The sequence below is a fragment of the Microplitis mediator genome, chromosome 11 (assembly GCF_029852145.1).
Source record: "Microplitis mediator isolate UGA2020A chromosome 11, iyMicMedi2.1, whole genome shotgun sequence".
Classification (NCBI taxonomy): Eukaryota; Metazoa; Arthropoda; class Insecta; order Hymenoptera; family Braconidae; genus Microplitis; species Microplitis mediator.
Genome location: NC_079979.1, coordinates 2,990,444 through 3,016,757, shown reverse-complemented (window position 1 = coordinate 3,016,757; position 26,314 = coordinate 2,990,444). Strand labels below are relative to the sequence as shown.

Genomic DNA, 26,314 nt, shown 5'->3' with positions numbered 1-26,314 from the left:
TGTGAATATATTTTCGAGCTCTTTGAGCTCGAAAATGCTATTACATGGAATCGTTTTTTTATGAGCTTTTTAAGCTAGAGTTTGAAAAGTTAAGAATCGAAAATCATTAATGAAGAAGGTGTGGCTCAATAAGTTATAGATCAAATTGAACGGAATATAGTATAGGGCCGGATAGCTCAACTGGTAGAGCACTCGGCGCGATACCGAATTGGTCTGGGTTCGATTCCCAGTTCGGGCTATCTATATATTTCTCAATTTATCTATAAATTGTCTTATTGAGAGGTTTGCATGTTTAGGTTTCCACCATATTTAAATGGTGGTTAAATATAAGTTAAATATAAAAAAGCAGCTTTTCAATTTTTACTATCGATTATGTTCTCTAAAATAAATGTGTTGAGGCAGAAATCAATATCAGTGATCAAAATCAAGATTTAAATGAGTTTTGACTTAGGTCAGAGCAATAATATATGGAATATCCGAGAAAAACATGAAGGACTGGGTTTTTCAATTGTTTGCTGACAATATGTTTAAAACTAAGGAACAAGTTATATGACATTATCTGATGATCGGAAGCGACTAAAAGAGGAAGAGTTGGTATGATTTCAGACACATTTTAGCACATTATACACTTATCCAAAAAATTAAAGGAACAAGAAAATTTAATAAATTTTTTAGTGATTTTTGGAAGGCTGTATTTTCGTGAAAAATGATCGTATCGAAAAAATTAAAAAAACAAATTAAAGCTTGAAATCTCTAGTTTGAAGATCTTCCCGCGAAATATTTTTTTGAGACACGGTTTTTGCGGAATCATAAGAAAAAGGTCGAGACAAAATTTTTCTAAATTTTTTGGTTTTGTTTTTTAGGTCCACGAAGCCAGAAAAAATTTTTTTCAAAAAAAAGAATTCATGGCTCGTTTAGGAAATTTATTCAGCTACAATTTGTTTTTTTTTGTTTCTCTATGCGACAATTTGCTGCTGAGATATCAGCCTTCAAATGAAAAAGGATCCTTTTGTCTTTGATTATTGATATCTTAGCAAGTAATGGTCACACAGTTATTTAAAGGGCAGTTTAATAAACTTGAATAAATTCCGTATAAGCTCCATTTTCGATTTTTTATAAAAAAAATTTTTTTTCATCCTTGATATCCATTTGAAAAACTGACAAAAATGGCCATTTTCTGGTTTTTAAGTCAACTCATCGCTACTCTGCAAATATTGATAAAAAAAATAATGTTACCAGGTTATTTTACAGCTTAATGTACCTCAAAAGACTCTGGAAATTTTTAGATTGATCCATTGAACCGTTTGTCCGGACCGATTGCTCAAAGTTTTACAAAACAATTAAAGGAACAAGTTTTGATCCTTAATTTGTGTAATCATTGCCAAAATGGAAAAATTAATTTTTTTTTTCATTTTCTTTCATTTTTGCGTTAGTTATTCAGTAAATGTAAGGTAAAGAGGAAAAAAAAAAATTTTTTTTCCGAAAAACGAAGAAAAAAATAAACTCCCGAATAAAACGAAAATTTCCAGGGTTTCTTGGGGTTCATTAAGCTGTAAAATTACCTGGCAACATTTTTTTTTTTATCAATATTTGCAGAGTAGCGATGAGTTGACTAAAAAACCAGAAAATGGCCATTTTTTGTGGGTTTTTCCAATGGATATCAAGAATGAAAAAAAATTTTTTTTTAAAAAATCGAAAATGGAGCTTATACGGAATTTATTCAAGTTTATTAAACTGCCCTTAAAATTACTGTGTGACCATTACTTGCTGAGATATCAATAATCAAAGACAAAAGGATCCTTTTTCATTTGAAGGCTGTTATCTCAGCAGCAGATTGTCGTACAGAGAAACAAAAACAAAACAAATTGTAGCTGAATAAATTTCCTAAACGAGCCATGAATTTGTTTTTTTTTAAAAATTTTTCCCGGCCCCGTAGACCTAAAAAACAAAACCAAAAAATTTAGAAAAATTTTGTCTCGACCTTTTTCTTATGATTCCGCAAAAACCGTGTCTCAAAAGAATATTTCGCTGGAAGATCTTCAAACTAGAGATTTCAAGCTTCAATTTGCTTTTTTAATTTTTTCGATACGATCATTTTTCACGAAAATACAGCCTTCCGAAAATCACTAAAAAATTTATAAAATTTTCTTGTTCCCTTCATCTCAATTTTAACCCGTGCCGCACAGCGATGTAAGTTTCCCATTCAAATAACGTGGGGTTTTTGGCATTGACCGATTAAGTTTTAATTCCAGCTAAAGTAATTGTTCGAAAAATTTGAAACTCTGTAGACTTTATCCTCATATTAGCAGCTACTCCTCAAAATTTTTACAGATTTGCAGCTACTATAATTTTGGGGGTACAGCATGATGTAAAAAAAGAAAAAAATTATTATCTCAATTATTATCTATTATTATATCAAATCACTCTGCATGCTTTTCACAAGTTCTTCCTTTTTTTCATTCTCGCACCTAAGTAGGTGAACGGCATATCTGTGTTGCACTAATACCGTAATCAGGAGCATTTTTTTTCAATTACAACAGAAAAAATTCCCTTATAGTTTAAGCTTTTAATTCTAACGGGAAGAGTTACCGCAAATTTTTTTTTTGTGACTTTAAGTTTATTATTTGTTTTAAGCAATAAATAGCAAACAAAAGGTTGATAGTTTTGTGCATTATAATATCGAAATAATTATTTATTTACAATTTTTTAATTATAATAAATTATTAATAAAATAGATCTCTTTTATAAATAAATATAATAAACTTTAAAAATCACCAAAACAAAATTTGCGACACGTGGTTCCGTTGGAATTAAGAGCTCAAACGTTAAGGGAATTTTTTTCTGCCGTAATTGAAACCGTTTGTGAGGTAATCGTAATAAATTTAAAAAATCCTTTTACGGAACACTTCACTGCACACTAATGCAAAGTTCCTGATTACTATATTAGTGCAACAAAGATATACCGTTTACCCACTTAGGTGCGAGAATGAAAAAAAAGAAGAACTTCTGAAAAGGATGCAGAGTGATTTGATATGTTATTCGAAAAAAAAATTTTAGCTAAAAATAAAAAACATTTTTTTCTTTTTTTTTATCATGCTGTACCCTCAAAATTATAGTAGCTGAAAATCTGTAAAAATTCTGAGGAGTAGCTTCTAATATGCGGATAAAGTCTACAGAGTTTCAAATTTTTCGAACAATTACTTTAGCCGAAATACAAACTTGATCGTTCAATGCCAAAACCCCCGTGTTATTCAAATAGGAAACTTACATTGCTGTGCGGCAATGGTTAAAATTAAGATAGAGACCTGAAACTTTGAGGATATTTTTTTTTATTCATTTCGAACCACATAAGCCTCTGGGGGCGTAAAAATTCGAAAATGTCCGAAATAGAGACCACCCTAATATATATATATATATATATATATATATATATATATATATATATATATTATATATATAATTTGAAAAATAAAGTATAAAAAAAAACTATTACAATTGATATTTTATTTTTCAAACTTAGCTAGCATTAGCATTTTTAGTGTACTTTCATTGGTTTACGTTCTGCAAGCCAATAAAGGTCAATTTCATAGGAAAAATGAGTTCCGCAACGGACACAAGTGAAAGAGTTGGAGTTACAGCTAAGTAACTATGGACACTTTTGAAGAACACCGAATGCCCTACAATTTGCAACCAAAACCGCGTCGATATCATAAAAAGCAGCTGAGTATTAGAAAGTTGAAAAAAAAGTAATTTAATTTACATGTATTTTAAATGGGAAATCTTTGAAATCAAATGAAATGTACTTCAGATTGGAATTAAGAAGTCAAACTTGGCAGGAATTTTTGTTTCAGCATAAAAAACAATATTTTGCTTGATGAGCAACGAAAATTAGTATATTACTAACCTAGGCCAGAAAGTTGGATTTCCTGGCGCATGGAATGTAGATGCCGAGGCGAAGCCGAGCGAAGTTAATTATTGAACACTTAGTGATTAATTTTATGAGCACCAAACGCATAAATATTTGAGTACATTAAGTCTCGAAAAAAAAGATTACTCAATTTAATTGATTGCGATGAGTTTATAATAAATTACACTGATTCGAATCTGGTTGTGAACACGTGGTAGCATGATTGCAGAGGCAACCAAGCGAGAATAATATTAAAAATAAATAATTGAGAATATGAACAATCAGAATAATTATTAAATTGAGTCTTTTAATTATGTGAGCACTTGAACAAATTACCTAATGAGTAATGAAATAGTAATGTGTTCCGATGGAGTAACCTCTTCAAAAACGTGATCATTAATCACTTGAATGTCTTGAGTTCAGACTTAATTACTTTGTTGAGTTCTTGTTGGTGAATTATATAAATAATTATATAATTTTGGAGCTCAATGATTTTTTGATTTTCTAAAATAAGTATTTTTATTTATTTTCTCGAGATGAGTACACAATCATACAATTAATTGGGGCACGTGTTAAAACATAATATGTACGTTGCGAAAGATAATGGCGTCGGTCTTCTCGACACGACGCAAGAAAAAGGCAGTGCGCATGACCAAATTTAAATATTGAAGCCACTAGGCCCCAGTAGGTGCTCACTTATCTGCCGAAAATGTAACTACATTTGAATAAAAATGTAGTTGTAATTACGCATCATTCTGCCCACCATCAGCAACAGAGTTGATGATTGATGAGTTCTTGTGGTTCTGGTTCCTCGGGTAAGAGTGCGAGCTTCGTGATTGGACGAGTGAGTGTCAAGTTCACTGTTTTGAGTGTAGCAACCCTGGTCAATCCATCTTTGCCGGGGTGGAGTGCGATGACACGAGTGAGAGGCCACCTGGTTGGTGGAAACCTTTCGTTGGTGAGCAGTACAAATGATCCAACTTGGATTCGATGAGTTGGGCATCGTCACTTGACGATTGCCCGCGGTCTCTGAAGATAGTTTGTTGACCAATGATTCCAATACTGTTGAACGCGTTGTTGTAAAAATTGCCATGTAGACAATCGAGAACCGTTTGTATCAACGAGTGCAGGTTCAGGAATCATGTTGAGTGCTCGCCCAATTAAAAAGTGACCAGGAGTGAGTGCGTGAATGTCATCTGCTTCTTTCGATCCGCTGTCACTAGATAAATCATAATATAATGTATTAAAATGTGTCCGACATCATACTGTCTCTTCGGCTGCCCAACTTCAAAACACAGTGACTGACAAAAATAAATTTTTCTAAATATGTATTGAATCCTGGTTACAAGACTCCATTGGAACTAAAAGTACTAAAAAATTAATATTGAAAAATTTTTCTCTTACTGTGTCTTAAAATTGGGCAGCTGTCTTCGTCGTTAAAGTCTCTTTTGATTACATTATAATATCATTTAACTCGTTATTTAGTTTGAATTATATTATCAACAAAAAAATTGAAAAACCACAGTTTTTAATATTTTTCTCGGATATTTTACATATCATCGCTAAGATCTAAATCAAAACTCATTTAAATCTTTATTTTGATTACTGACATTGATTTCTGCCTCAATACATTTATTTTATTGAACATAGTTGAAAATAAAATTTGAACACCACTTGTTTAATAATGATTTTTGATTCTTGAATTTTCAAACTTTAACATAAAACATAACTTGTTAGAGCTCAAAAATCTCGCGAAAAAACAATTACACGTAAAATAATGTTCGAGCTCGAAGAGCTAAATAATGTATTCATACTCATGTTTTCGAGCTCAAGGAGCTCGAAAACAGCGGGAAGTTCTGAAACTGGGCTACAGGGCCGACCGTCATCCCAATGTTTTTATAGTTTCTCCATTGCTATCCTTTCAGCATGAATGTCAAAAAAAAAAACATTTTAATATCAAAAAGATAAAATAAAGTATTCAGATGACTTTATGAAACTAATAAGATGTCTTTCTGATATTTATACTGAGCGTATATAAATTGATAAAAAATCAGTCCTACTTACTAATTGGTTGATGTAGATACTGTACTACTCATAAAAATAAAAACCAACACAAGATAAAAATTGCAACCACTATAACATTCCTAATATTTTACATCAATTCCAAAATGTACTTGTTTAATGTTACCTTATAATGACGTTGTCATTGGTATTGCTATATTATTCCAAATTCTAATCAATCCATTCAAAGCTGCCCGATAGAATGCGCCAATTTTTGATATGAAAATTTTATCGAACTTCTTTAAATATTGTGATGAAAGGAAATTAGTTTATTTTCAAGACATTAACTGGCAGAAATCAATAGTATAATGAGTATGAAAGATTTCTGAGTTTTATTTAGTGAGATAAGTTAATGGAACATTTTTTATTGCAAGCTTATCATATAATTCTAAAGAAAACAGTCAAATAGACCACTGTTTTTTCGATAATCGTTCAGATTTCATCATTGGGTGATATACGCACTTATACACCAATTTACGATACATAAAAAAACACAATACCCGTGCATTGAAACTTTACATTATGGATTAATGTTCAATCATTAATGAGTTATAAATTTTATTCATCATTTATTTCCATTGATTTTATTGAATCATAAAGAATTTGTTATTTATTAAGTACGGAAATCTATTTTATACTACCGCGTGATTATTTAATTAATTATTATTATTATTCAATACTTGGTTATTTTAACCTTATTATTATCATCGTGAGAATAAATGGTTAGATTATATAAAATAATCTAATTTTAAATTAATTGAATTGCTACCATTTGAATCTTAAAAAAAAATTAAGTCCGACCAGATATACTTAGATATGATCAAATCTGCTCATGAAGATCTTTCCAAATCTTGAAATTAAATCTATATGATCAGGTCGGAGCAAAATGAGCTCTTGGATACGAGTCATATCAAACATAATAATGTGCTAAGATCTACTGTAAGGTATTCTTATGAAATATATTTGATAAAACGTAATAACTATAATATTTCTGATACATCGATTTTGATAGATAGCTCCACCCCTACTTGTTCTAAAAAAAATTCTGACATGGATCAAGTGAGAAATCCTGTAAGAAACTAGAATGGAATCTATGAAAAATCTCTCAGGATCCTTACAAAATACTTATAAGATCCTTACAGGAATCTTCCAAAATCTTTGAGACCACTATTGAATTTTCCTATTATGAGATTTTCCAGAGGATGCCGCGCATTAATTAGATGAAAAATTATTTAAGTTAAAAATTATAATCTGTACGGTTTTGATTTAAGAAATCTACTACATTTTTTAACTTCCTGCTACGGAAATCGATGGTTTTTTAAAAATCGGGGGCTACTTTTTTTCTTTATTAAAAAATGATGTGGGTTGAAATGATTTTGATGCCAGGTAACTTTTTTTAACAGATCTATAAAGATTTATAAAAATTAATGGAATTTTGCAGAGATCTCTAGTGACCTCTACATTCCTAGTAGGTAAAATTGATCTTTATAACATGTTGATTTTCGTGCCTCTGTGAAAAAAAATAATAAACACTATTAAACACTTTTGGAAATCCATTAGTGTTAAGAAGTGTGTGTTATTGATCATTTTGACTCTGATTAGTGAATTTTGCACCACTATTGGAAATGATTAGTGCTGACTATTGCTTCATTAGTGATCATCACTAGTCTGATAAGTGAGTCTATAGCACTATGAAAAGTGATGAGTATTTTTCACGATTTCAAAAATATTGATAAACAGTCCGATTCGTGAGTCTACATCAGTAGGGAATGTAATATCAGTAGTGATTATATTTCAAATAGCAAAAACCTCTAATCTCGAACTTATATGTTTAATCTGTATGTAAACACAGTAAAAATTGAAAAATTTCTTAATCATCACGGTTAACATCATTTGGATTGTCAAGATTATTAAGATTTCTATTATAAATATATATGATAAGTCTATTGTAAATCTAAAATAAATAGACTTTTAAAATAATCTTAATTATTGAGTCCATGGTGTTAGCAGAGTGATACAAGCTACAACTGATCTGTAGGAGGATTCAGGATCAAGCCTCATTTATAACAAATAATTTTTTCACCGATAAAAAAACTATTTAACATCATTTCATCTGTACAAATAGTAACCATGAGTATGTCGAATTGGATACAATTTTTTTTTTTATCGAATTATACTATCGATACTAAGGAATGAGCACAATACACTTGTAACTGCGAAAATACCGAAAACACTAATTAAAAAAAACTAAACACAATAATTACACGAAACCAACTAACGACTCTAAATGCAAAAATGACATTAGAGCATTGGTGCGTGAAAATACTAGGCCATTAGTTTTTCATGAGTGTTTTCCAATAGTTTTCGTTTGTATTCTCCGCAAGGGTATATGAGCATATACCTACACAGATCTCCATGAATATGGTTGTAAGCTCTTCGAAGATCTGCTGAGATCAGTAGATGCATCTGCAGAGCGAGAGAGATCTTTCTAGCTAATCGTGGATCCAAAATCATCAAAGATTCAAAATCATTGGAGATCTCCAGAAATCACCGTAGGTCTGAAATTATTAATCATCTGCCAAAATCATCAGAGTTATTCTGAGATCGATTACAAATTTTCGATCTGTATAAACTTACATTAATAGATCATCCCAGATCTAAATTATTTTTTTCCGTGAGCTGATTTAAGTTTACTCAATCGGATTTTCCAATACTTTCAATTTCCGGAATTAGTATCTCGTAATAATCAAATATTCAACGTTTTGTCATAAAGCAGTTGAAATGTCCTGATAGTCACTGTGAAATACCCCAGGGGAATTCTTGTCAAAAAAGGAAATGACCGGAAACTTTCAATAAAAAAATTACGTTAATGCGTTGTATTCTAGTGTATATATAATGGATTTTTATGAATGTAAACTCATTAAAGATTAACGATTAATAAATTATCAACTTATAACCAAGGTTTTAACGTGAGCACGAACAGTTTTATTCCAACAGTGTTAACTACAAGAGAATTTCATTTCGTAACTGCATACTTTTCCTATATCACAAAATATATAGTACAATATTATATTAAAATGAGTTTATTGTATCAGTTTAGCATAAATTTCGCTCTGCTAACATTATGTGCTTATCAACTGATTGGATGCTATGACGCAGGGAGTAATCAGTGTGCTGAATACAATGAAATAGTAATTATTAATCACATTAATTAATTGTATGCTCCAAAAATAAGTGCTAACAAGACACCTTATATGTTTTCAGTGTAATCCCCACCTTCTGCAACCATGCTGTGATGAAAATTCATCGTGCAAAGTGAAAAAGTCAAGGAATGATTATGTCTGCGGAGAAAAATGTAACTATTTATGTTTTAGAGTTGATAACCACTTTATCGTATGAAATATTTTTTTATCTTTCTCAGTGTTCGAGTAGGCTTAGAAAAATTTTCAAAAATTTCATGTCACTTTTTCAAAGCCTGGGAATAATCCTTCCATTTTATGCAAATTCAGTTCAACAATTTCACGATTCTAAGTGCTCGGTGTTTTTAATTTCGATAGGTTAATGCATAGAGGTGCTCGACGTAATAGCGTCGACAAAATGTTGCGGCATTACAATCGTGATATAACTGAAGTTGTTAGCACGCGTTCGATGGCCCGCTTATAATTAGAAAGTCATAAAAAAATGATATTTCTTAACATTGTAATTTTTGTTGATAATAAAACTTTAGCTTAAATTATATGAATTTATTTTGTTTGAAATATAGCTGAGTTGGATGGTTCGTGTGTCAGTGATGAAGATTGCAGCGAAATACAGCATGCTAAATGTTCGGAACAAAAAAAATGTGTTTGTCGACCAAATAATATCAGAATCAATGACACACACTGTGCACCGCCATTAGGAGCATTTTGTTGGAAAGACGAAAAGTGCGCAACTAATAATGCTGTTTGTATAGACAACGAATGCCAATGTAGCAAACAGCATATCCAAAATAATAATCAATGCATACTAAGTACGTAGATTATCATTTAAAATTACGTTAATGTATCCTGGTAGCCATAATACTTCAAAAATTTCTTGAACACGATGGAAGACCAAGTTTCTTAGTCCAGAACTGTAATAGTAGCATCGTCTTGAGCGAGTTACTTGATAACTGTTCTTAAGCACAGTTCTTCAGAAACTCACTTTACTCGTGCGAGATAAATGTAGATACTCGTTCTCGTCAAAATCGTGGCATAGTCCAAGACTTGTGCCACGAGTACAACCATACCACAAACTTTCTTTTTAGTCAAATGTATCGAAAACAGCCAATTCATAACCAATTTATTGTTGTGTGATTTTTAATTCAACACAACAGTTATAATAAAGTTAGTTAACTGCACTACATTTTGTACTCATTTGTTTTTTTCTTTGATGCAGTTTATTTGGGTATTCAATGTGAAGGCGACTCATTTTGTCAGCGATTTATAAATCATTCCAAATGTTCTGAGAGTGGAAAATGTGTATGCGACTCTAATGACTATATAATAGATAATAATGCATGCGTACCAAAGTTTAACGCATATTGTTTCACTGATGAACCTTGTGCGACACACAACGCCATGTGTATTGATAATAAATGTCAGTGTAAGCCTAATCATATCTTTCGAGGATCTCAATGTTTTCCAAGTATGTAACTTTTTTTTTTTTAATAATCATAGCAATTGATGAAATGTAAATTCAATGGAATTTTTATGAATGTTATAAATGTTATTAATTTCAGTCCATTTGTTCGAAGAATGTAATACGCATAGAGATTGTCATGAAATCGAATTTGCAAAGTGCTCGGATTTGCATCAATGTATTTGCAGAGATAAATACTTACCAATTAACAAATCAACTTGTGCACCAAGTTTAGGTGCAGCTTGTTCAAGAAATGCTCCATGCATACCAACGAATTTAAAGTGTACTCAAAATAAATGCCAATACCCTGCAAAACCTATTATTCTATCGAATAAGGAACCCAGTAAGTTTACGCTTCGATCCCTAGTAGCATTCTGAAGAAATTCTTACGTTAGGTAACATCGTCAGGCTTCAGCAAGTCTGCATCACGTGTTCAGGGCGGATCCTGAGAAAAATAGATCTGGAAAAAGTAGACCCGGAACAAGTAGATCTGAAAAAGATAGACATAGAATAAATAGACTCGGACAAAATAGATCAGCAAAAATAGACCTGAAATAAATACGGACATAAACATCTCATTTTTTTCATTCAGCAACTAATTTGATTCATTTATCTTTAATACTAAGATTCAAAGGAAGAAAAAATTTCAATAGAACGGTGATTTTTTTTTTATTAATCAGATCATTCATTCAAGACAACATTTTTTTACTCATTGAACCCCTTTGCCCCTGAACCCCACCAGATCTTTTCCCCTTGACCTCGTGAAGGTGTTCTTTTTTTGCGAAAGAAATTCACAAGTGAATTGAGAGACGTTGAAAGAAATGATACTATCAAATTATAAAGCCGAGTGTAAAGTTTTACATGGAATCGGTAGTCAGCTGAAGAATTGATTTCCCGAGTCTATTTCTTCCACATCTATTTTTTCCAAGTCTATTTTCTCCGAGTCTCTTTATTCCGTTTCTATTTTTTCGAAGTCTATTTTTTCCGGATTTGATTTTTGCTAAGTAACATTTGTCGCCTAAATTACTCGAAACAATGCTACTAAGGACGATGATAAAACCAAGAAATATAATAATTTTACTCTATTTTCTTAAAGTTGCCTTAGGAAGCCCATGCCTAAAAGACATAAATTGCGTTCAAAATGCGATATGTTCTTCAGATAAAATATGTATTTGTAATACTCATTTCCTTGCATCCTATAAGTTAACTTGTGAACCAACTTTATATGGATTTTGTACGAATGATGATCAATGTCTTTCTCATTCATTTCATTGTTTGAATAATATGTGTCAATGCAAACGGGGTTTCACATCAGTTGCTCTTGATCAATGTGTCGAAAGTAAGTACAACTTTTCAATGTGTGTAAATCTAAAAATTTTGTAGCTTCCTGAGAAAAAAAAATCGGAAATTTTTAAAAGAATAAAAAGTTGTTGGCTCCGGTCTCATTTTCGGAAACCGTGTTTTAAATAGATTTCGAGATTTTAAGGACCTAGGACGCTATCCTAACTATTTTCTGGACGATGTCCAAGTGTATGTATGTAAATATTCTGTAACTTTTGAATGGATAAATTGATTTTGATCGCCAAGGTGGCATTCGATGCAGCTCATCAATTCCTACAAGATGTAAAAAATTGAACTTGATCGGTAGGATGTGTTCGGAGATATTCCAAAAACAAAATTTGAAAAAAAATGTTTTTTTTGGATAACTTGTAATGTGCTCGATGGATTCATTCCAAAATCTAATCAGCTTTGAAATTTTATAAGCCGTGTCGAACGCCACCTCAACCATCAAAGCTGGTTCATTTGTTCAAGAGAAACCGTTGTCGAAAGACAAAAAAATTTTCGTTTTAATTTTTTTGAATTATCTCAAAAACGACGAGATAAATCAATTCCGAAATCTGATCGACTTTAGAACGCAATAAAACGCGTCGATTGCTACCTTATACGTCTCAATCGGTGAATTCGTTTGAGAGATATCGTTGGAGAAAAAATGGTAAAAACGTTTTTTTCTTTTTTTTAAGAACGGCATACAAAAGTTTGTTCGAACTCGGTGAGCGTGAAAATGTATTCACAGCGATAATTTCGAGCTTAAGAAGCTTAAAAATAGCGGGGAGATTCTGGGCTGGCCCGCAGGGTCAACCGATAGACCGATTTTTTGGAATGCTTCTAACATTAACTCACTTTTTTAATTTAAAGTTTGCGTGACTCTGTATCTTCATTATTTCTATTATTCTATGTCTAAAAACATTCAATTCATCAATCATGAGTGTGAGCAAAACTTTAAAAAAAGATTCTTATTAATTATTTTCAAATTCTCGCAAATTAATTCTGACTGTCACTTTTGTCGAGCTAGACGGGCTCACAAACACCATTGTAGGTAAAAGGTATGGTCGAGCTCATAGATCTCGAACATGTATCGACAATCATGTTTTCCCTTGAGCCCGAAGACAGTGGAAAGTTGAGGGCTGGCCCTCGGGGTCAAGCGTTTTTTAAATTTTTTATTTTGTTTCTAGATCAAAAATTTGTATTAACTTATTTTATTTTCATTGTTTTTTCAGCAAATTCACTGTATTCCTGTGAAAACAAATTTGAGTGCAGTGATCTGTGGCATTCACATTGTTCGAACGACGGAAAATGTATTTGTAAACCGAATAATGTTGCGATCAGTAATTCTACATGTTTACCTATTTTAGATGGGCATTGTTGGAGAGATGATCAATGTACTATTGAAAACTCTTTTTGCAGTAATTATAGGTGTGCGTGTAAATCTAACTTCCTTGCTGTCGCCAAAAATCAATGTATTTCTAATGATAAATAGAAGAGATGCTTAACCGAAAATGAATGGAGTCATTTTGATTCAAAATGGCTAATGAATCAATGAAGATTTAATTCTTCAGAATATCGCCAAATTCGAGATAAACTTTATCAACAATCACGGATTCGATAAGAGAGTCACCGTGGCTCGCGGGTAGTCAAAACAGATGACGATGCATAAGACCCGGGCCCCGGCGATTTTCTCACAGGGAACCTGAGATGCAGCGTCAACATTTTGTCAACTCTGTTGGCTTTATTATATTTTTATAATGACAAAATAGTCAGTCTTACGAGAGCGCTCATGGAGCTCGAATCTTTGCTCTCCATAATTAATAAACTTCACAATTAATTATAAATCGACTAACCCTTTATTTTGGGGTGCCATTGGCACCCCAAGATTTTGCCCGTACATTGGGGAACGCTGATACCGGCGGTCCTCATCTCCTGTCCTGCTATTAGGAACGCTTACACCGGTGACCTAATAATTAATCCAGTCCTAGCCGCTGCCGCCGGCTGTCCAGGATTAACCAAATCCCGCATGCTCTTAGATAATATGGAAACCGGGTCGGAAAACGCATTTTAAACCGCAGAAATTTAATAAAATAATATGTAATTTATAAAATAAGCGACGACCAGGGCCTACCGAGGGTCTACAGACACTCTAACGAGGCCAAACCTGGTTGTTAAATAATTAACAGTAATATTGTAAATTTTCGAGTATGTAACAGTGGTGCTGTGATCAGGATCAGCGACCATTGTTAATAGACAATAAGAATAATGTTTAAATAATTAAATTAAAATGGGGAATTCCCAATATGTAACAGTAGTGATGATAATACCAATAATTAATAAATATATTAATAGAATATAAATATTTAGATAATACAAGTATTAAATAATATTAATAATAATAATATGAACAATGTTGATCCTGTTCTCGCCTGTTGATCTTATAATAAGGATTGTTAATTACTTATTGTCTATTTTGCATTTTTCACATTTTTGTTACAGGATTTGAAATCATCGTTTCCATTACATACTGCATATTATTTTTATTGATAGGCTGATCAATTAGTTAGTTAGCTTAGATGGTGTTTGTGTAATAAAATTTAATTTCCTTGCAGTTTTCTCTTTAGTAAATATCTTGGATACGTGCACTTCTTTAAAATGTTTGTCTGACGTAGTTAAATTTTCTTCTGACACAAGTGGATGCTTGTTTAAAGAATTTTTAATTGGGTTCACATAAGGCTTTTGATATAATGGAATCCAAATTCTCAGTTGATTTTAATTTAGTTCTTATTTCATAATTTTCACATTATGTTGATGGGATATTGGTAACACTTTCATTTGTTACAGTGGTCGAAAATCTGTCTTTTTGATTCTCAGGAGATGCTGGTAAAATGTTTGCAGCATAATTTTCAAGCGATGGATCTACGATTTCTTAAACAATATCGGTTATTACAGGATTAAAATGTAGATTATTTCAACATCTTTACTTGAAACAGTAGCAGAATTCAATAAGTTCGATTTATGAGTCAGTTGGATTTCAACGTGAGAAGTATTTCGACATGATTGCTACTCTTAGTCAGCGTCATGTAGGGGAAGAATTACTGCGTTACAAATTTTAGTTGGAGTTGATGATATCTTCGAATCAATAAATTTTTCAAAAACTGTCATTTTGTTTCCCATTGAATTCTCTATATAGCCCCCGGCAATCGTACTCGATCTTTTTCCACCATGAGTCTCTATCGTCGTAAGACTAGCTTCCGAATTTGCTAATAATGTTCGACGAATGCTAATGACGTTCGGCAAAAGCTGTGTTCAGTGTACCGACCTGGAGTCGGTAAATGTAAAAACACTGCGATTCTTTTGGGCATTTCAATGACTTTACTTTTATGTTTACCGATTACCTGGTGGATATAGCTTCCGCGATGGTATTGCAAGAAAAAGCTGTCGGTATTAGCATCACTTGGTCTTAATTTTATATCTTGATGAACTTTGCTGTAAAAATTAGCTCCGATGATAAATGATCTCGGATAATAATTTTTAGTGTCTCGTATTGTAATGACGTATTGTGAGTTCGAATCTTCAACATCAGCTATCGTCAATTTACAAATTTCAGCAGTTCTTAATGCACCAGATACACCAAATGTAGCAATAACCTAATAAATTAGGAATGTGTATGCGTGAGTTTTTGTAATTAATTAAATAATTGTAAATTTATGTGTATATTGTAAACTATTACTGTAATATTGTTCACTTGAAAAGATGCTTTATTTATGTTCGATATCCTCTTTTACAATATACTTCAAAAGTGACAGTAGAGCAATATACATATATGAGGACAATAATATAACTAGGGTCTGACGCTGACGTCAGAGACCTGAGTCCCAAGTGCTCGCAACCACGAAACTTATTAATAATAAATGTAGTATCGGATTTTAGGATAGGATACTAAGATTAATAAAGATGTTAGTATTATGGGATCACAGAGCGGTTAAAATTTAAGTGAGTATTTATTCAAAGGAAAATTGCAGTGATAAAAGGACAGAGGTCTGTCCTACATCGAAGTTAGTTCGGAACTGCCTCCTCGAGTCCCATATAAATTGTTTCTTATTTGCTACCTGGGTTTCTCACCCCACGCATCGGTCATACTTCGCTCTTACACTCTTGGTACTTGTGACATACATTTTTGTCCCGAGACCAATCTATACTTACGCTCCCACGTTTACAAATATTTTCTAAAATCTCTTAACAAAACATCTGTTGATTTGGGAATTTTTCTGAATCCCTTTACTTACAACCTTTTAAAAAAAAATACGTACTGCTAAGTACAAAGGTGCTATAAAACAATAGAAACAGAAAAAACTTAAACCTAGAAATGACCATTCCACATAAATAAATATAAATTATAACTGGTATTTACTGGTAGTACTAAAAATTTTCGAAACATCTACCTTCCATACTGGCTGCCAGAGAGCGTTTTTTAAGTAGATTTCTTGAAAATCTAGCTATTGTATTTGTCCCCATGGTCGACTTTTCAAGGTATTTTGTCATAACCTATCATAATTGATTGAGTAACGGTCAAAAATACCATTCGTTAAAAAATTTATATATGTATATATGAATATGTATGTGATGAACATATCACTCCTTACAGACATTAATTAAACTGGCTCACAATTGAATCCAAAAGATTTTAGGCTTTAGCATGCTTTAGTCTCCTTGTAGAAGAATCATCAGAGATAAGAAGATCTGACAGAATTGCATCGAAATACAATAACATTTCATTGAAAATGATTAACTTCTCGACTACAATCTTCGAACATTCATTAGTGATCTCCGCAATTCGACTCTGGAGAGAATTACCATTTGAAGTCACAGAATCACTCAGCCCAGACGCCTTCAAAGGTAATGCTTTTGAATTTTTTGTGAAACTGGAACGAGATAGTATACTATAAATATGAACCTGGCCACTTGAAATTTGCGCTGCTAAATTGTAATAACATTGACTTCAATTTTAACCATTTGAGCATTTAAATTTACCTTCTTAAATACTCTTATTTTTATTCTTGAATGATTAAACATTGTTCTCATTCTTATCATTAGTATATTATAGACTTTATATCTATATTTTTAAATCATTTCTAATCATAAAGTTTCTGAAACTTGATCCTGTTTGTCTGTTTTTTTCAACTTCCCACTGAAAAAATCGACGATTTTCAAAAAATTCGGGAAGTTAATGGTTTCACCCCGATTTCCAAAAAGGTGCTAGGATGCTATTCTGACATTTTCAGGGCGATGTCTGTATGTGTGTATGTATGTATGTATGTGTGTGTGTGCGTGTGTGTGTGTGTGTGTGCTTATGTGTATGTGTGTGCGGATGTAAACCTCTCATATCTTTGTGTTGAATGAACCGATTTAGATCGTTCTTGCGGCATTCGAAAGATATGTTCTGAACTTAGATTTTCAAAAAAATTTTGGACTATTTAGTCAAATTAACTCTGAGATATTTAAGAAATACGAAAAAAAAAATTTTTTTTTTTTTTTGTTTTCTTTCGATATTGTGAAAACTGTTGGATCGATCAATTCCAAAATCTAATCTGCCCTAGACCTCAATAAAACGCGCTGATTGCCACCTCAACCGTCTTGATCGGATAATCCGTTTGAGAGATATCGTCAACGAAAGAATGAAAAAAATCGTTTTTTTTTCGTTTTTCGTGAATATTTCGGAAACTATCGAATCGATCAATGAAAAATCTACTCAACTCCAGAACTCGATTAAATCATTCGATTGCTGCCAAGAACGTTTTAATCAGATAATCCGTTCGAGAGATATCGTCAACGAAATAATAAATGTTAAATCAATATCTGCTTTTTTCATTGAATAACATAACGATTACTGAACAAAATTACTCAAAACTAATATGTTCTTCTTTATATAAGTCATTGGAAGTGATTGCCAAAAAAATCGTCATGTTCACTCGTATCAGGATATATTTACACGATATAGATACAACGTATCACGTAAATACTTATTTTTGAGCCAATGATTGAACGTAATTGTGAACAAATATAAAAAATGCTCATTCATTTATTATTTTAGATTCTAAATCTTTAAACTTTAACATAAAACGTAACCCTGTTGAGCTTGACAAGCTCATAAAAAAGGGAAACAAAGGTATCTTCGAGCTCGAAAATGTATTCACAACAATGTTTAAGAGATCAAGGAGCTCGAAAACAGCAGGAAGTTTTAGGGCTAGCCCGCAGGGTCAACCGATAGACAGATTTTTTTTTCTATATTGATACACGTGTACTTCATTATAAAACCTATGTATACTTCTGCCATTCAGCTATTTTGCCTTGGCATTGGAATTGAATAAATAAATAAATTAAATATAATTATATATGTATATACATTTGTGTGGTGATTCGGCTTCACTCCAAGAGATGGCATCTACAACTCGCGCCTCTCGCAGTATCTCGTCTCTATGTCTGTTTCAATCTATAACATTTTCAACATGTAACTTCCAACACGGCGTATTAGGTCGGGTATACGATAGACACACCTAACTGAGGAGTCTTAGCTATCGGATACTTAGACGAAACGCCTCTCTCCCCACAAATACCTTTTTCTATCTCTCCTCTTCTCATCATCTCTCACAACTTGTCACTCTTTGGTAGTTGGCGACTTAGGCAGTGATTATTGCAATCTAATCCTAAAGCATCGACGCCAAATATATATATATATATATATATATATATATAAATATAAATATATATATATATATATATATATATATATATATAAATATAAATATATATGTATATATATTAGGATGATACAAAAAATAACAAATTTTTTTTCTCTCGTAAACAGGTTCAAAAGATTCATTTAGATAAAAAAAGACGCCTGTAAAAATTAGAGCTCTTAATATTAACATTAAGAGGTTCCTCATCGCACTTTTCTATTTTCCATAAGAATAACGTGAAAAAAATTTTTTTTACTTCTTCTGATTTTGATAAGTAGCTAACGATGCGTCATAGGAATAATTGACAGGCATTTTTTTGTAGGGAATTGAATGCTCTCGAAAAAAAGATTCGTTTCATTCTTCGAGGAATCTATTTGTTCAAAAGTTGTTTGAGGTTAAAGTTGAATTCATATTAAATTTTGAGATTTTCTTACTTTCCTGGCGAAACTATCAGACCTATTACAAAATATCATTCGACCTTTTTTGTAGACAATTCCATTCCCTAGAAGTTATTGTGAATAAAGTTTTTTTGAATTTGGCAATATTTTTTAGTTATTTTAATTTTAATGACATGCTCATAAAAAAAATAATCTCCTGATCGATTATAAGAGCTTGACATTGAAATAAAAATAACTAGAAAATAATGCAGAATTCGAAGAAAATTTACAATAAATAACTTCTAGGGAACAAAATTGTCTACAAAAAAGGTCAAATAATATTTTGTAATAGGTCTGATAGTTTCGCCGGAAAAGTAAGAAAATCTCAAAATTTATTATGAATTCGACTTTAACCTCGAATAACTTCTGAACAAATGGATTCCTCAAAAAATGATAAGTATTTTTTTTTTTGTGGAACATTCAATTACCTACAAAAATATGCCTGCTAATTATTGCTATGACGCATCGTTAGCTACTTATGAAAATCAGAAGACGTAAACAAAATTTTTTCCATGTTATTCTTATGGAAAATAGGAAAGTGCGATGAGGAACCTCTTAATGTTAATATTAAGAGCTCTAATTTTCACAGGCGTCTTTTTTTATCGAAATGAAACTTTTGAACCTGTTTCCGAGAGAAAAAAAAAATTTGTTATTTTTTGGATCACCCTAATACATATATATATATATATATATATATATATATATATATATATATATATATATATATATATATATATATATGTAGTGACTTGGATGAGGTTTATAGTATCTTAATGACTACGATAATAAATTTATCTGACTCCAATTATTAGTGTTAACAAAATAATAAATAATTAGTTTTATTCAATGAATTATATAATACAAGGTAATGCTGGTCGCAGTAGATATGTGTATCTAGATAGTTGCCGTGTATCTATCTATTGTACGAGTGTGTACTGTGTGTACTGCTGCTACCGAATATCGTATCCGCGTGGGGGGGAAATATTCGGCGATTGATGACGATCGATGGTTGACGGACTTATCCGAAATTATGAATTTCAATAATATAAGTAGTGAAATAGTCGCTACATATATATAAATATATATGTAATACAACCAATTTTGTCATCACGATTACGCCAACAATTCTTATCGGATCCTAGTCAAATTTTCTATAGTGGACCATTTTTATATAGTGGAAACCTAAACATGCAAACATGCAAATAACCTTCTCAATAAGACAATTTATAGATAAATTGAGAAAAATATAGATAGCCCGAACTGGGAATCGAACCCAGACCAATTCGGTATCGCGCCGAGTGCTCTACCAGTTGAGCTATCCGGCACTATACTATATTCCGTTCAATTTGATCTATAACTTATTGAGCCACACCGTCCTTCGTACGGTACTACACCATTTTTATATAGTGGAAACCTAAACATGCAAACATGCAAATAACCTTCTCAATAAGACAATTTATAGATAAATTGAGAAAAGTATAGATAGCCTTTTTCTACAGACGATTATAACGGTTAAGTTCGAAGATGGGCTTGGTCGGTCGATTAGTTTAAAAGTTATGACTATTTAAAATTTTTACGATTTTTCGAAAAAAAAATAGTTTTTATTCACAATTACTTCTACGAATTTGATAGCCTTGAAAGTTTAGACATCAACAAGAATAGTACACCTAGGGCAGTAAAGTAAGAAATATCTCAGATCAAATGTTATTGTTGGCCGAGGCAAAGCCGAGTATCAATTCGAATAATTAGTTCAACTAATAAAATTTTAATAACTTATTTTTAGACAAAGAGTATTTAGCATAACGTCTATTGTATTCATTTCGTTTCCTCCCAAAAAGTCTTCTATCAGAGTGGTATTTTTTATACCAATAAGTGGAGGGAGGAACTATTAGTATAAAATATATGTTATTGTGTTTGTCTCTAATGAGTTTATTTTCAGGCTTATGAACAAAAGCCATTAATAAACTACCTAGTCATAAAAAATCGTCAATTTATTGCGACATTGTAATTAACAGTTTTATTTTTCAACTTATTACTGTGATAAAGATTGAATTCTATAACTACTCGCTATTCTTATTTCACTGAGTACATTACAATGTTCGGAAACAGTTTAATTCACAGTCGAAGCAAACTTTTAATTTTATTAATACTATTTGTTAGCCAAGTGACAGCAAGTGATGAAACAACTAGTAATCCGTGTGCTGAATACAATGAAAAAGTAATTATTAGTTGCAATGATGAACGGAATATTTTAAAGCTCAATATTAATGATCCCTCTTATTATTTAGTGTAATCCTGAGCATAAACGACCGTGTTGTAATCCGGATACATCGTGTAAATTTAAAGAATCAAGAAATGATTTCTACTGCGGATACAAAGGTATCTAACTATAAAATTGAAACTTGAATTGATACTAAAGTAGCAGTATATCAAATTAATTTATCTTAATTTTGCTAATGTATGCTGAAAAATACCCTCCTAAGATGCCTTACTACTTAATAAAGTCTGCACTATCAATCTTGGAGAAGCCTGAGACAAGATACAGTTGAATTCTATTGACTCGGTCAGTTAGTTTTTGGAGAAATGGAAATTTCCTAGAAAGTTCGACTTATCAAATGCTCCTTCTCCTTAAAAGAGTAAACTGAACGCATGCGCTTTTACATCTGCATGAATGATCCATACGTAAATATAGACAGCCACATACAAATGTATAGCGTCGGGTGGGAGATACCGTAGCTTGTCGTGAGGATCAAGATTGAGGAGAAATTCCGAGTTAATCGAATCCGGCTGTATTTTGATGCTTGATTAATTAATGCTTGTTAATTTTTTATTGATTAAAATCGTTTCGTCGTTACTGGATTCTTCTTCGTATCAGTTGATGCTTGTACCACTCTGAAAAACAACGGACTCGATATTTAGTATTATATTGAAGTTCTATATATTTATCATACAAAAATCTCAAAACGTTTAACAAAGCAAATGAGAGTGATTGTGATGATTGAGCAGGTTGTAGAGTTTTACTGCATTCCTATAGAGAATAAATTTAAAATTTAGAGGCTAGAGTTTTTTTTTATTTGAATCATCATCAATGCTGATATTACTTTTAATAGTGCTGTAGACTTACTAATCAGACTAGTAATAATCACGAATAAAGCAAAAGTCAACACTTATCATTTTTAATAGTGCTGCAAAATTCACTTGTCAGTGTACTAATGATCACTATTAAACATTTATTAAGGGGTTTTACGTAGTTGGAAGGCTTAAGAAAGACGTTTTTTTATGAAGTTTCCGTAGAAACAGTTTTAGTACATAGATTACAAGTAGTAGTAATTCAAAGAGAGCCTACTTTTAAGAATACAAAAGTGCGTCGATTATGTAAAAATAGTGACGTGCACCGCTCCTGTAGATGATATCCCGAACGACCTTCGATAAAAGGCGCATGGTGGTGATCTATATTTTGGCAGTTCAGATTATCTGAAATCAAAAAATATGGTGGATTCTTTTAAAGGATAGATTAACGCAGGTATTGAACGAAGAAATGATAACAATTTTAATTTTTACCAAAATGGCCTCTATTTGAAAAAAATTTTTTGTTATTGACTAAAATTTTCGCTCCAAATTGTTAATAAAAATAGTAATAATTTTTTAAAATCTAATTTCTTTGTTCACTACATGAAAAATAGATTTAAGATGGTTGTGTTAAAATTTGAGACTGATCGGGTGAGTTATTTCTGAGAAATCGAGATCACCACCTTTGAGAGTACCGTTTTGAGAAAAACGCGTTCAAAGTTTCAAAAGTAGTTTACACATAGTTAAATTTTCTCCTTTAACTTACATGGTATTACCTATTTCAGGGCCATAAGAGGGATCTTTTGCAGTATCAGAAGCTTCTAATAATTTTAGCTGGTGTTGTCGTCGAGCCATTCTTCCTTCTCGCGTGCTCCCATTCGCTCTCGCATCGGAGATCATCACATGCTCTGCGTCCTGTTTGTTGAAATAAGCATGAACTGTGGTGCCTAATGAAATTCCTAATGCACTCATAAAGTACAATGATGATTTTATACCTTCATTAAACATTCCAGCTGCAATGTAAGCCGCTATTTTGACAACTTTAGAGCCACATTGAACAATTTTTTGAGTTATTTTCCATATTTACTGATTCTAATTCTCATTATTGTTTTGTGTAAGTCTACCAACACACCGTTCTAATAATTTATAAGCTTAAGCAACATTATCTGGTAAAATTGGATAATCATGGGCGCAAGAAGATAATGTGTCTGTTACTAGCGCTTGCTGCTAACTACTCCATGAGCCTTCTCCATCTGGGCACATTTCGTGTTGAGGCTTCTCATCAGTCGAACAATAGTGATAATATGTTCCTCAAATTGCATAATACATATTTTCGACAAAATCACAATTTTTCCTCACTGCCGAACTGTAGTAAACTCTCAGCTTATCTATTAGCTTAACCGTGAGTTTACCTTTCCCTGAAAGCACTTTCGTGCATTTTTTTTTTCTACTAGCTCGCAGAGTCGTGAACTCATTCTCTTCAGGGCATAACCTATACATTCTTTTTTTACAACTTTAACTTTACCGTAAGGAGCAGCTTTCAGAATCCGAGGATATGTTTTTGATTCGCCATCACTTACATAGTTTCTTAATCGAACTTTGAAATTTTCTATTGAACGCTTAAACATTTTGATAACAGCATCGACTTCCATTTTGCATGAAAAGCTCTGGTGATCTGCAGAACAAGCATCTTTATGTTCATTATACCAATCACAATACTCTTCAGTACCTTTCTTAGGTTTCCAAACCTCACACTGTTTACAGTATGAACTTTTTACAATTATATCAATGACTTTTTTGGTGTAATATCCAATCAATGATATCGCTTCATACAAAAAATTGAACCCTCACTTCTTTCAGGTTCCGTCACCTAAAACTGTTAAATCTTTATTATTTTCATCACCTTGGTTTTCGGCAGTCTCTTCTTTTTCCTCGATATAGGCTTTTTCAAACAGTTTTTGAGCTGTGACTTTCACACAAAAGTGAATGTTGTCAATAATAAAATCAGAAGTGTTTTGTTAAAAAAGCGGGCATGTCCATCAAGCCATAAAATTTAGCTGCGACTTTAATCCTAGTCCCAGATTTATCACAACAAATATAAATCGTCTGTTCATTTCGTAAGAATGCTTCACAAAAGGATTGGAATTTATAAAACGATTTTCACACTTATCACACACTCTAACGATTTTAAAACCAAATCCACGGGGAGAAGCAGTTCAAATTTTATTTTTTCGTCGCAAGAGTTACATTTCACATAATTACTTATCGCAGCAAATACAGAAATGAAATTTGAAATTCAATATTCAATCGAAGGATCACGTGAAACTCAAGTCTCTTTCTGCAATTTGAATTTTTTAGCGGATGCACTAAAACTACTCTAATCCATCTCAGCATTCTTTAAATTAGAAGCCTGTGTTCTTTTTTTACCTTAGTAATTTTGATTTTTTCGGTACTTCTACGTAGTCTTGAACATTTACGGGGCATTTTTATAACTTTTAAATAAAATTTACTCCAATAGAAAACAAAAAACTACGAAAGACAAGTTTGAACTGAACGCACGACTTTACAACGTGGCAGAACTCTTTAGAGTGACGAAATACTTTTATTTCAGGTAAGAATAACTGAATGTGACCTTGAAGTACTTAGTATACCTATTATACTCGCCTTCTACGATTAAACACAATAGAAAACGGAACTTCAGGTAGCGCTTGCAGTAAGTGCAGCTGCTACTCCGGTTCTTACTCTATCTGCTTTCTGAAACTTTGGCGTGGCCTCACAAATTCAGGCATATCTCCGAAAATGTTTATCGGATTGGCTTAAAATTATCAGAGAATATACTTAAAAATATTTACATCCTGAAAATTCAAAAAATTAATTTTTTGAAAATTCTAACTACGTATAACCCCTTAACACTAATGAATTTTCAACAGTGTCCATAAGCGTTTATTAATTTTCTCTCTAGAAGTGTACTTATAAAATACATCTTCTTCAAGTATTGTTTAAATGTTTCGTAAGAAACTTGTTAAAGGACATTTGTAAAGTTCCTTGCTTATGACGATGCTACTAATGTATACTTAAAAAATTCAACTTAACTGTTTAAACTCACTAGAAAATGCATATTTATTACAGTGATTTATTTTAACCTCAAAAAAGTACTCAAACAAAAAAATAAAAATGCTAAACGATTCTGTTTTCCTCATCTTTACCTTCTATGAGTTGATAAATGTTACTTTCCGTGACAACATTGTGGCACTGCGGCTTATTTATTACAATGTAAACCAAGTCGTTAAGTTACATTGGACAATTTGTCTAGGATTAATAAGTTGAAGATAAAATTATAATAACTAACTTTGAAATTTATAAACAAAAAAAATTCAAATCAAATTCATGTAATTTTTCCTTTATGTAAAATATAGCAAAGTTAGGAACTTACTGTGAAAATGAAGAAGATTGCAGTGATGTCTTGCATGCAATATGTCCAGCGGAAAAACGTTGTGTTTGTAGAGAACATAATCGTGAATTGAATCACACATATTGTGCCCCATCGTTGGGAGCATTTTGTTGGAAGGAAGAAAAATGTGCAACTGATAATGCTACTTGTATTGACAGTCAATGTCAATGCAATGAAAATTATCATCAATCTAATGATCAATGCTTGCGACGTGAGTATGCATTTAACGCTATTTAAATGTAAGATTCAAATAAGTAAATCTAAAACAAAGCATGCCTATACGCATTATAAAAGTATTCTTATATCAAATATAAAAATTACAAACAGTCAAATATCGTTAACTCGGATATTTGGTCTACGGAAGAGCGGAAATTTCTTGGAAATTTTGACTAATCGAGTGCCCCTTCTCCTCTGAAAAGTAGATTACATTGCATCCACTCTTATATCTATATGGATGATACATGCATATACAAATATACATAAACACATACAAATATATAGATCAGGTGGATGACAGTAAAGTTCGTAGTCATGCCAGAGATTGAAGTTTCAAGTTAATTGAATTTGACTGTACGCAGTCAACTTCAAAACAGTATCCACGTCGAACGAATCGTTATTCCAGATTTTTTCCCGAGGAACATTACTTTTTGAGTTTATTACTATC

The 26,314-nt window shown here is 32.0% G+C and overlaps 1 protein-coding gene across 1 annotated transcript; it reads left to right on the top strand.

Moving 5' to 3' along the window:
* Positions 1 to 9,565: 9,565 nt before the first annotated feature.
* Positions 9,566 to 25,887, top strand: LOC130677737 (prion-like-(Q/N-rich) domain-bearing protein 25). Its single transcript, XM_057484591.1, has 5 exons — positions 9,566 to 9,611; positions 9,732 to 9,977; positions 10,385 to 10,633; positions 10,728 to 10,970; positions 25,616 to 25,887. The coding sequence occupies exons 1-5, from the start codon at positions 9,566 to 9,568 to the stop codon at positions 25,885 to 25,887; spliced, it is 1,056 nt and encodes a 351-aa protein (XP_057340574.1).
* Positions 25,888 to 26,314: the final 427 nt, after the last annotated feature.